The 13,799-nt window shown below is 28.9% G+C and overlaps 2 protein-coding genes across 3 annotated transcripts; both read right to left on the reverse strand.

Moving 5' to 3' along the window:
- Nucleotides 1-603: 603 nt before the first annotated feature.
- LOC108335308 (probable mannitol dehydrogenase) lies at nt 604-6,646 on the reverse strand. Of its 2 annotated transcripts, none has more exons than XM_017571296.2 (5): nt 6,474-6,646; nt 2,731-2,844; nt 2,063-2,576; nt 1,691-1,763; nt 604-933 (listed from the first exon to the last, which is right to left on the reverse strand). In XM_017571296.2, exons 1-5 carry the CDS (start codon nt 6,569-6,571, stop codon nt 713-715), a joined length of 1,020 nt encoding a protein of 339 aa, XP_017426785.2. In that variant the 5' UTR covers nt 6,572-6,646; the 3' UTR covers nt 604-712. The 2 variants fall into 2 exon arrangements, with proteins under 2 accessions (XP_017426785.2, XP_017426784.2); XM_017571295.2 differs by having other exon boundaries at nt 1,691-1,844.
- A 2,847-nt stretch (nt 6,647-9,493) lies between these two features.
- On the reverse strand, nt 9,494-12,878 carry LOC108335256 (probable mannitol dehydrogenase). The gene is made up of 5 exons (XM_017571235.2): nt 12,714-12,878; nt 11,620-11,733; nt 10,952-11,465; nt 10,597-10,750; nt 9,494-9,823 (listed from the first exon to the last, which is right to left on the reverse strand). The coding sequence occupies exons 1-5, from the start codon at nt 12,809-12,811 to the stop codon at nt 9,603-9,605; spliced, it is 1,101 nt and encodes a 366-aa protein (XP_017426724.1). The 5' UTR covers nt 12,812-12,878; the 3' UTR covers nt 9,494-9,602.
- Between the last annotated feature and the right edge of the window lie 921 nt (nt 12,879-13,799).

Consider the following 13,799-nt stretch of genomic DNA (forward strand, 5'->3'; position numbering starts at 1 on the left):
AATACATATACAAATTAAATACTTTGATTTGTAAAACATATTAATAAATTATTATAACTCATTATAAACGTCCTCTTATAGTTGTCTAATGTTTCACTCCTAAATAGAAACTTCATCATCTAGTAGAGTAAATGTTTTTTATCATCAAAATCCTATTAACTTAAGGGGCTTGTCTACTTTAACAACTCATAGCAACTCATAGGATGGCGAGTAGTGATGGAAGAAGTGGTGAAGGAAGGAGATAGAAAAATGGAGGTGGAAGTGAGTTTGGAGAAGAAAAAAGGAAAAATAAACAAAAATAAAAGTCAGAAAAGAAAAATAAATTTTGATGACCAATATATTGTTAACCAAAAGAGAAGTCAGTACGTGTTTGTATTGTAAGTGAATAGACAACTAATTATAAGATTGTACAAACTACTGCATTTAGTAATTAATTTCTTTCACTAGGATAGTGTAAACCCTTAGTTTTTGTGGTTAATTAGGATGTTACGTATTCCTTTGAATTTCAAATTTAAACAATCAATTCAAAAATTATAAAATTAAATTTAATATAAAGTATTAAATTTTAAGTTGTTAAAATAAAACAGTATATAATAGAAAATATGGAAATAAAATCCAACAATCCATTATTGAAAAGAAAATATATATGTGGCAAATCACACTAGGTATTCGAAATATAGTGGTCACTGTGTGTTTTATAAGTGAACGTGAATCAGTCGAAAGTAGTAGAAGGGTAGGGCTTCAATGTGTTGCCAACGTCAATCACAAATCGATATTTAACGTCAGCTTTGAGTAGACGCTCCATTGCTGTGTTAACATAATCCATTGGAATTACCTCAATTTCTGCTCTAACATTGTGTTCTGCTGCGAAATCTATCATTTCTTGTGTCTCCTTTATTCCTCCAAAGTAACTACCCGCTATACTTTTTCTCCCTGTCAATAATATGGAATTATAAATCTTACAATAATATTAATATCCATTGTCTTATATTAATTTAAAATCTTAGAGAAAACAATGTTGGATTTAATAAACTTTAGACTGTTTCATACATTTACATATTTTAAATTGATTTTTTTATTAAGTTTTTTGTTTATTGAGTGTTTAAAATATTTATTTTTTAATTGAGATTTTTTTTATTTAATGTTTGAATTAATTTCCTGATGTGGTTATTTTTTTTAATAATTGCTTATTTTTCTTTATGAAGATGTGTTTAATATAATAATATCAATAATATAATAATATCAATGCGATTAATGTAAAACAATGTGACTTTTATTACTCATTGAAAGTATATTGGTAATGGAGTTTATCATATTTTCTTATGACTTCCACGTTAACATAAAAGGCTACTAAAAGACGATTTTGCCACTATCATCGATGGAGCCACTCTTTTCATACAACACATTTTCAATTAAAAAAATAAAAGTTAATTATTGATTTATATTAACTTCAATATTCTTTGTAGAACTTTATAATTCTTAATATATAAAGATAAATAAAGGAGATGACCAAAGAAAATAATAGTCACCTCACCTAATTAACATAAATAAATTAAACAACGAAAAATTAATTAAAAAATATAAAAGTTTAAAATAATTAATAGAAATTTAATCAAAATTAACGAAATTTAAGATGGACATAAAATGCAACTAATCCAAATTTTGTTGCTAATTAAATATGCATTCTTACCCAAAATTAAAGATGGAAGTAACAATTCGAGAGGCTTCTCTGGTGCTCCAACCGTCACTAGCTTTCCATGAGACTTCAAAAGATCAATCAAAGGCATTAGAGGATGAACCGCAAAAACAGTGTCGATTATACCATCCAAGGTACAATTTGCAGCCTACATACACAATTACAGTTAACAAAATTAAATCAAAATGCTTTCTATGTCATGACTAGTCACTCTTATTTGGTTAAAATCCTAATATAAGAGTCAAGCAAAACTACAACTAACTCAATCCTAGAAAATAAATTACAAAATTATCAAACACAAACAATAACAATCAGTATAACATAATTTGGAAAGCATGATGTGAGAGAAAGAACAAAATAAGACACCTTCATTTGATCTTGGTCTCTACTTAGCACAAAGTAATCTGCTCCGAGATGTTGAATGGCTTCTTGTTCCTTACTAGGAGAGGTACTAATGACAGTAACTTTCAAGCCAAGGGCTTTTGCAAACTTCACAGCTAGATGGCCTAATCCACCAAGACCAACCACTCCGAGGTGCATACCAGGTTTGTCAAGGCCAAAATATCTCAAAGGTGCATAAACTGTGATCCCTGCGCAAAGGAGAGGTGCAGCAACATCAAGAGGTAGGCCATTTGGAATGTTGACAACAAAGTGCTCATCTACAACCATGAAGTCAGAGAAACCCCCATATGTGATGCTGTCATCCACATACTTGGAACCATATGTGTGAATCGCTTGTTGGCAGTAATTCTCAAGATTGTTGACACAATTTTGGCATGAGGAACAAGACCCAACCAAACATCCCACTGCCACCTTGTCTCCAATCTTAAACTTTTCTACTTTGCTTCCCACTTCCATTACTTCTCCAACAATCTCACGCCTGAAATTCGTTATCCATTAAAATAAACTCAATCTTAAGCTTTCATCATGAATTTTTGAAATGAAAGAAACACAAATGATGTAAGATGTCTAATGGCCTTCCTTAACCTATCTTGAAAAACATAGACATTATTAAAAGAAAGTAGAGATCATACCCAGGAACAAGTGGATAAATTGAATCATTCCATTCATTCTTCAACTTGTGAAGGTCGGAATGACATAATCCACAATACAACACCTTGAATGTCACATCCTTTTCTCCTGTTTTTCTGTTTTTCCAAAAGACCATTTTAGACACCCTATTTTTGTTTAAAGTAATTATTGATTGACATAGTAATATTATAAACAAAAACTTCTTATTTACAACACTACCTAAAATATTTGGAGATAAGAAAATTAAAATTATGACATTGTCTCTACCATCTAAATCATGATTTCAGTTAATAATTCGTATATCAATCTAAATGATAAAATAAAATGATAAATTATACACTCATACAACATATAATTATGAAATTGCAAAATTGAGAATTCAACTTAAACACGAAACTTTTCAAGTAAACTTTATGACAATTGAATTGGGTTCACAATTTTACAACATGAAAATAAACTAAGGTTCCATTACAAAAAAGAAAAAGTTCTATAATGAATAAAATATGTTAGAATTAGGAATCCATTAATGTAACTTTGTGTGACATAAAACTATTAATATATATTTTTCATATTTTACTATAATTTTAAAAACAAGATATTGGTGTAACATCCCCGATTTCTGTGATATTATGGATTATTAAAAATTGGTAAAATTTAAAATTTATTATAAAGCGAAAATATATTTAAAGAAAACCTTATCCAATTATATTATTTTGAGTAATAAAATAACGAAGGAAATACTCCAATTATATTGTCTAAAATAAAGTAGCTTTAAATAAATCTAAAGGTTATTCACCATCCTCTCTCGAGCCAATCACACCTCTAGAACATCTATAACATTATCTGCTCACATATAACACATTATATCATCGTCGATAATTTCATTCACAAACACACAAACACAAACATGTTTGGAGTAAGCTACCGATAAAACAATCGTAACAACAAGATACATACATACTGATTATATCAACCATAATAAAACGCAAAACAAGATACATACTTTCTAATTATATCAACCATAATCAAACACCTTACACATAGTGGTAATAACAATAGGATTCCTAATATTTTAACATAAACAATTCAATCATACTAAATTACTCGATCCCTGATCCTTGAACTTCGATCATCGAACATTGATCTCTAACCCTTGATGTCATCACTAACATCTTATACATAGAGCCTTAGTTTATCTCTTCATTAGCACCTATGCTAACTACTTACTATAACCATTATAGTAACACCACTATCAACATAACATAACCTGGAGCATCTCAAGTACCATGATCATCATCATAGATACACCATCATTATGAGTATCCCAGTCATGAACAACACCGTGAGCATCATCGTACCATAATACCATAGTGGAAAAAGTCCATCTCACTCTTGTACCCTACCTTACCGATTGTAGTCACTTCTACAGCCCACTTGTAGCCTCCCCTACAGGACATATGTAGTCTCCCCTACAAATCATCTCCTTCAAATGCACACAAGGCAAACACAAGCACCTATCTACAGATAGAACCAAGATTTACGAAGTACAAAAAATAGACTTATCCTTCACTCTTATGCTCATCAATCACATACTTAGGTACATCCCAACACTCACTCATGCTTCACTCTCAACCACATGTCAAACTGACCCTAAACATAACCACCAACCTCAATCTCTGATTATCATTATGTTCCACATCCCCTCAGTCTTGTATCATGTCCATTCTTCAATAAATTCGTCATTTTTTACCAAAATGCACTATGATAATCGATTATCACTTAAGATAATCGATTGTCTCAGAAACATCACGTAGGAAGGGATAATCGATTATCATCCCTGATAATCGATTATTCTCGAAACCACACTCAAAACCAATGCGCATATAATCGATTATAACTAATGATAATCAATTATTGTCAAATCGAAACACATCCTTGACATGATTCAAGCATTCAATTATACGTACATCAACCTTAGATCACATGGAAACATAGTTAACACATCATACATGCATTCAAGCATCACATATCCATGTAAACATACTCAAACACATATAATACATTACTTGAATCATCCAGATCCAATCATTGACATGTTATACCCCCAATAATAGGTGCAAAAGAGTCTCCGAAAAAATACCAATTAAGGTTTTCAATAAGCCAAACTAACTAAGCATAATACTTACAAATGAGAACCAACAAGATGAAAATTCTTCAACACAAAATTGTTGATGCGAGACTGTTTTCTCCCAAACTAGACCTGCGATTGACGATCCGAATAGTCAGAATGAAGAACCATACGTCTGGAACCCATTGTCCAAAAATCAGTCTGATTCAATAGTGAACGACTTCACAACAACGAAAACACCAGTGCATATTTTTTGAAATTCTCCAAAACAAAGCTAATGATGCGAGGTTGTTTTCTCCCAAACTAGACCTCTGATTGATGATTCGAACATTCAAAATGAAGAACCATGCGTCTCGAACCCATTTTCCAAAAATCAGCTCAATTCAAAGGTGAACGACTTTTCAACAACGAAAACACTAATGTAGGTTTTATGTTATGCGAGAATGACTTCTTCTCTTCCTTTCTCTCTCACTTGGCTTTTCACTCTCTTCAAATGACTCTAATGTACCCTACTAATCTGACCCATCTCCACTAAAACAAAGTGAGACATAATGGTCCATATTATTTGGCCCATTCTCCACAAAGGAAGGGAGACCAATAACCCAACACTTACAATATATATTTGCATGGAAACCCCCAAGCATCATAACTTTGTTCTCCCTTAGCATCAAACCCTTTACTGAGATAACCCAACAAAACATACATAATACATTCATAGAGAAAATTCATCACAAATATTACATAAACCCTATGCTCATTCATACACAAACTCTTATTCAACAATAACCACAAATTATACACATGTATCAAAACAAGGATTACCAATCAAGATAATCAAGAACACATATAACATACAACTATAAACAAACAAAAGTAAGTTTTCCCATACTTTGGCCAATCATAAGGCTTTACCTACAACCCTAAAACACGACCAATCTTCCTTTACACTAAGAGTTTCTCATTGCTCTCTCTTCTTCTCCCAAAACGCCAATCTCTTCTCTTCCTTTGTTTTCTCTCTTTGATTTAAAGTTTCTAGGGTTTCTAAACACCAAACCACTCCTTTAATTAATTTCTACTAAAATTAAATAAAGGTAAAAGACCCTTTTGTCCCTAGACAAAAATATAAAATTAAAAAAATAATATAACAATTGTGTTCAAACAAAAATATACACTCAAAAATACTAATTTTCAAACAAAAGCCCAAAATTTCAAAACTACTTTATTTCTATGATCCCTATTTTCTCGGGTCTTATAAGTGCTGGAAACATATATTAAAAAAATTAAGATCAATACCAAATCAAATCTATTTAAAAAATTAACATGATTTTCAATTCAAAATCTTAAAAATAATGAATTTATGATTTGTTTTTTTATCTCACTAACTTTATCATTTGTGAGACTTATACTTATATTTAGTTTTCTATCACACAGCAATAGTAAAAAAGAAAAATAAAAGCCTTTAAGCCAATATCATAAAACATACAATAACTTGTTAAAAATAATATATATAAAAGCTAAAATGGAATACTTTCAAGTATTTATAAGTATGAAAATAAATAAGTAACTAATAAGCTTTTTAAAATATATATTTTGGTAGTTGAGAGGAGGATGAAAGACCTTCTGGAGAAGAAAAATGGGGAGAGAAGACCAGATGTATCCCTAGCTGCCCATCCATAAGCCTTCCTTGGATGCTCAACTTCATATTCCACTGCCATTTCAATTAACCTGCAACTCAAACACAAAGTATCTCCAACAAAAGTTAAAGACAGGAACAATAAAACAGTGTTTAATGTATATAATGGAACCTGAAGTTCCTTAATTAAGAAAGCTAACTATATATAAATTGGACAGTGGGTCCTTCTGTCGTCTGCTGTTTGCCATTGACGTAATTGATGACCTACTCCATTTGTTGTTAAGCGATTTTTTTATTAATGGTTATATGCTTTTTTTAATATTTTTTTCCTTCTAAATCATTATAAAGAAATTATATATATTTTTGAATTAAATTATAAATATATTTAATTTATGTATTTTATAAAACAAATGTAAATAACATTTATCTCACAAATGAAATTTTACATGGACTATAATATATCATGTTAGAGAAAACATTTTACACAACTTTTATAAATTTTACAGATAAATACTTTATTATTTAATTTAGAGGAAAAATATAATTTTTATAAATTTTTTGGAATAAAAATATATTTAATTCTTAAATAAATAAATTATGAGAGGGTTGATAGGATAACAAAGTCTAATTAGAATATGCTACAAGAAATATCATGCTTATGTCTGTAATGGTATTAATTAATGAATACAATCAAGCAGAGTGATTTGCAGTAGTCCGTTGACCATTGTTAGCGCAGCCAGCAAACGTATATGCATTGAATTAGTCAATACTTTCAATGTAAATTACAGTTTTAAAACATATGTATCCAAATTCTATTTTAATGGTATTTATGTTTGAGGGAATGATAACCAGTGACCACTGTATTAATAACTTTTAATTTTATTATATTTACGTTAAAATCTAGAATAATTAATTTTATTAATTAGAATAATATAAATTTATATGACATAGAATGTTATCGTGGAATCAATGGCAATCTAGGTTTCCCTTCATTCATTACTGTTATGGCAAGTTCATTATTTTTTTTAACATATTTTCTTTCAAAGGTATGTTAATTTGTTCATTTTTGTATAAACTTACAAATGATGTTTTACAATTTTATTTTAATTCAATGCTAGGATCACACTTTTTAATAGTTTCAATATGGAAGCAAGCAATATTAGCTCAAATTTCTAAACTAATACATTTAAAAGTGGATCACACCTTAGTCACTACTTTGATTGAGAAATGAAGACCTAAAACTCACATTTCACCTTCCAAGTGTCAAGTATACTATAACATTACCAAGCTTTGCATTTGAACTAGGTCTTAGAGTTTATAGAAGAATAGTAGTTAACACACAATGTCAAGCTAGGGGGAAAAGTTTGACGACTATCCAAGTGTCACCAATTAAAAGTCAATCATTCATCGGCTCACATGTCAAACTAAAATAACTAAGGAAATAGGTTTTAACTAAATGGCAAATCTATAAAAAAAAAATTACATGTCCATTGTAGGGCATGCATACTAAGTTTGATTGCAAGAATTCTCATTCCTAATAAAATAGAAAACAAATTTCTATGTACTTACCTTTTTTTACTAATATGTACAAAACTATGTGATACAATTGGGGTTCAACTTGTTTAACTATATTATATAAGTAAATGTGTAGGGCAACAAATGCTAATACAAAAATAATGGTGTTAGGAACAAAACAATAAACGTGGAAAGAGAGAAATAAGTAATACAAGAATTTAACGTGATTCAGCATATAAATGTCTATGTCCATGATTATACTAAGTATTTTTCAAATACTTAGCAAATATCAATGTGTGTTTTAACTTGTTTAGTGTAAAATTGAGTTCTATTGTTTAGGTCGTCTAACACCTTGTAGTTGTACAATGGCTTAACCTTTCTTAGGTTGTCTAACCCTTTGAGTCATTTAATACTTTAGTAGTCTAACACCTTATGTTATCTAGAGACTTAGATCATCTAATGTTTTTATCAAGTAATTACCTTTAATGTATTAGCCTAACACAATTACTTATCTACTACTTAGACTTGTCTAATGTTAAAACTTGACTTTTGCATTTGTCAAACTTCCAACTTACATTAATATTCATAATTCTTAAATATTATCAATTAAGCATATGAAAATACACAGAAATTATATACTTTGATCTGTAAAATATATTAATCGATTATTATAACTCATTATATTTATAAGATATTCACTTGTAGTTGTTTAATGTTTTTTTTTTACTTCTAACCAGAGACTTCATCGTTAGATATAATGAGTGTTTTATTATCATAAAAAATCTTATTCACTTAAAGAGGCTCATTTACTTTAACAACTAATAGAATGGGAGTGTTGACGGGCAAGGTGGTAATATAAAAGAAGAAGACAAAGGGATGGAGATGGAAGTGAGTTTGGAGAAAAAAAAAAGGCTTAATACCTTATTTTGTCCCCAGTTTCGCTCGAAAATGTCAAATTAGTCCATCCTTTAAAAAATGCGTCAATTACGTCCTCACTTAATAAAATTTGCATCAATGAAATCCCTTCCGTTAAATCCGTACAAACGGCGTTAATTATTTTTCTCTTTCTTCTACTTCCTCAATTAACGCCGTTTGTACGGATTTAACGGAAGTGATTTCATTGATGCAAATTTTATTAAGTGAGGACGTAATTGACGCATTTTTTAAAGGATGGACTAATTTGACATTTTCGAGCGAAACTGGAGACAAAATAGGGTATCAAACCAAAAAAAAAAAGAGTAAGTTTTAAAAAAATTAACCTTTAATAATCAATTTATTGTTAACGAGTCACTATATGTTTGCATTAGAAGTGTATTGAATATACAACTCGATTATGAGATGCTATATACTAACTATTGGATTTAGTAATTAATTTCTTTCACTAAGATGGTGTAAATACCTAGTTTCTGTGGTTAAAATCTATAAAATTAAATTTATTATAAAGTATTAAATTTTAAGTTGTTAAAATAAAACAGTATAATAGAAAATATGGAAATAAAATCCAACAATCCATTATTGAAAAGAAAATATATATGTGGCAAATCACACTAGGTATTCGAAATATAGTGGTCACTGTGTGTTTTATAAGTGAACGTGAATTAGTCCAAAGTAGTAGAAGGGTTGGGCTTCAATGTGTTGCCAACGTCAATCACAAATCGATATTTAACGTCAGCTTTGAGTAGACGCTCCATTGCTGTGTTAACATAATCCATTGGAATTACTTCAATTTCTGCTCTAACATTGTGTTTTGCTGCGAAATCTATCATTTCTTGTGTCTCCTTTATTCCTCCAATGTAACTTCCCGCTATACTTTTTCTCCCTGTCAATAATATGGAATTATAAACCTTACAATAATATTAATATCCATTGTCTTATATTAATTTAAAATCTTAGAGATAAAAAATGTTGGATTTAATAAACTTTAGACTGTTTCATACATTTACATATTTTAAATCGAGTTTTTTTATTAAATTTTTTGTTTATTGAGTGTTTAAAATATTTATTTTTTTAATTGAGAATTTTTTAATTTAATGTTTTAATTAATTTCGTGATGTGGTTATTTTTTTTAATATTTGCTTATTTTTCTTTATGAAGATGTGTTCAATATAATAATATCAATAATATAATAATATCAATGCGATTAATGTAAAACAATGTGACTTTTATTACTCATTGAAAGTATATTGGTAATGGAGTTGATCATATTTTCTTATGACTTCCACGTTAACATAAAAGGCTACTAAAAGACGATTTTGCCACTATCATCGATGGAGCCACTCTTTCCATACAACACATTTTCAATTAAAAAAAATAAAAGTTAATTATTGGTTTATATTAACTTCAATATTCTTTATAGAACTTTATAATTCTTAATATATAAAGATAAATAAAGGAGATGACCAAAGAAAATAATAGTCACCTCACCTAATTAACATAAATAAATTAAACAACGAAAGTTTAATTAAAAAAATATAAAAGTTTAAAATAATTAATAAAAAATTAATAGAAATTTAATCAAAATTAACGAAATTTAAGATGGACATAAAATGTAACTAATCCAAAATTTTGTTGCTAATTATATATGATTCTTACCCAAAATTAAAGACGGAAGTAGCAACTCGAGAGGCTTCTCTGGTGCTCCAACCGTCACTAGCTTTCCATGAGACTTTAACAGATCAATCAAGGACATGAGAGGATGAACCGCAGAAACAGTATCAATTATACCATCCAAGGTGCAATTTGCAGCCTACATACAAAGTTACAGGTAACAAAATTAAATGACAAAGTCACACTTATTTGGTAAAAATCGTAATATAAGAGTCAAACAAGATTACAACTAACTCAATCCTAGAAAATAAACTATAAAATGGTCAAACACAAACAATAACAATATCAGTATATCATAATTTGAAAAACATGGTGTGAGAGAAAGAACAAAATAAGACACCTTCATTTGATCCTGGTCTCTACTAAGCACAAAGTAATCTGCTCCAAGATGTTGAATGGCTTCTTGTTCCTTACTAGGAGAGGTACTAATGACAGTGACTTTCAAGCCAAGGGCTTTTGCAAACTTCACAGCCAGATGGCCCAATCCACCAAGGCCAACCACTCCTAAGTGCATACCAGGTTTGTCAAGGCCAAAATATCTCAAAGGTCCATACACTGTGATCCCTGCGCAAAGGAGAGGTGCAGCAACATCAAGAGGTAGGCCATTTGGAATGTTGACAACAAAGTCTTCATCTGCAACCATGAAGTCAGAGAAACCCCCATATGTGATGCTACCATCCACATACTTGGCACCATATGTGGGAATCGCTTCTTGGCAGTAATTCTCAAGATTGTTGACACAATTTTCGCATGAGGAACAAGACCCAACCAAACATCCCACTGCCACCTTGTCTCCAATCTTAAACTTTTCTACTTTGCTTCCCACTTCCATTACTTCTCCAACAATCTCACGCCTGAAATTCGTTATCCATTAAAATAAACTCAATCTTAAGCTTTCATCATGAATTTTTGAAATGAAAGAAACACAAATGATGTAAGATGTCTAATGGCCTTCCTTAACCTATCTTGAAAAACATAGACATTATTAAAAGAAAGTAGAGATCATACCCAGGAACAAGTGGATAAATTGAATCACTCCATTCATTCTTCAACTTGTGAAGGTCGGAATGACATATTCCACAGTACAACACCTTGAATGTCACATCCTTTTCTCCTGTTTTTCTGTTATTCCAAAAGAAAATTTTAGACAACCTATTTTTGTTTAAAGTAATTATTGATTGACATAGTAATATTATAAACAAAACCTACTTATTTACCACACTACCTAAAATATTTTGGAAATAAGAAAATTAAAATTGTTTCATTGTCTCTACCATCTAAATCATGATTTCAGTTAATAATTCGTATATCAATTTAAATGATAAAATAAAATGATAAATTATACACTCATACGACATATAACTATGAAAATGCAAAATTGAGAATTTAACTTAAAAACGAAACTTTTCAAATTAAGTAAAATTTGGTAAACTTTATAACAAATGAATTTTGGGTTCGCAATTTCACATCATGAAAATAAACTATAAGGTTCCATTAAAAAAAAAAGAAAGAGTCTTCTATCATGAATAAAATATGTTAGAATTAGGAATCCATTAATATAACTTTTTGTGACATAAAACTATTAATATACATTATTCATATTTTACTATAATTTTGAAAACAAAATACTGGTGGAAAAATTTATTGAAAAAAAAAATTAAGATCAATTCGATCGTAAATCAAATCTATATTAAAAATTAACATGTTTTTAATTCAAAATCTTATATCTCGGTCAACTTTATCATTTCTCACACTTGTTTAATGTGAGACATATATAATTATATTTAGTTTTCTACCACTACAATAAGAAAAAAGAAAAAACAATAGAAGGTGTACCGTAATTTAAGCCAATATCATAAAACATATTATTGAAAGTTAATATTCATATTAATTAGAGATAAAATTAATTTAAAATATCATAAAATATATAATATTAAAAATTTTATACTAATTAAAGATAAAATCAATTTAAAATATATAAAATCAATTTAAAATATATAAGTGAGTGTATTTTTAAATATATTTATAAGTATGAAAATAAATAAATAGCTAATAAATTTTTTAAAATATATTTTTTGGTAGTTGAGAGGAGAATGAAAGACCTTCTGGAAAAGAAAAATGGGGAGAGAAGACCAGATGCATCCCTTGCTGCCCATCCATAAGCCTTCCTTGGATGCTCAACTTCATATTCCATTGCCATTTCAATTAACCTGCAACTCAAAAACAAAGTAACTCCAACAAAAGTTAAAGACAGGAATAACAACTAAACTATGTTTAATGTATATAATGGAACCTGAAGTATGAAAGTTAACCTATTTATAAGTTGGACAGTGGGTCCTTCTGTCGTCTGCTGTATGCCATTGACGTATTTGATGACCTACTCCATTTGTTGTTAAGCTTTTTTTTTTTATTAATGGTTATATGCTTTTTTCAATATTTTTTAGTTCTAAATCATTATAAAAACTTATATTTCTTTTTAAATTAAATTATAAAATATTTAACTTGTGTATTTTATATAACAAATGTAAATATCATTTATCTCACAAAGGAAATTTTACAATGAACTATAATATATCTTGTTAGAGAAAACATTTTACATAACTTTTATAAATCTTACAGATAAAATACTTTAATTTAGAGGAAAACTATAATTTTGATAAAATTTTTGGAATAAAAATTTATTTAATTCTTAAATAAATAAATTATGAGAGTGTTGATAGGATAACAAAGACTAATTAGAATCTGCTACAAGAAATATTATGCTAATGTCTGTAATGGTATTAATTAATGAATACAATCAAGCAGAGTGATTTGCAGTAGTCCGTTGACCAATGTTAGCAGCCAGCAAAAGTATATGCATTGAATCAGTGAATACTTTCAATGTAACTATTGGTTTATAGTTTTAAAACATATGTATCCAAATTCTATTTTAATTGTATTTATGTTTGAGGGAATGATAACCAGTGACCACTGTATTAATAATTTTTAATTTTATTATATTTACGTTAAAATCTAGAATAATTAATTTTATTAATTAGAATAATATAAATTTATATGACATTTTTTTAAGATAAAAATATCTTCTTTTTTTTAACTTATATTTGCCATTTAGGTTGTACAAACACGAAGGAAAAAAAGTATTAATTTGTGGAGTTTGTGTGCTTGCTATCAAACATGTCTTTAACGAA

Source organism: Vigna angularis, chromosome 10 (assembly GCF_016808095.1).
Source record: "Vigna angularis cultivar LongXiaoDou No.4 chromosome 10, ASM1680809v1, whole genome shotgun sequence".
NCBI classification, from domain to species: Eukaryota; Viridiplantae; Streptophyta; class Magnoliopsida; order Fabales; family Fabaceae; genus Vigna; species Vigna angularis.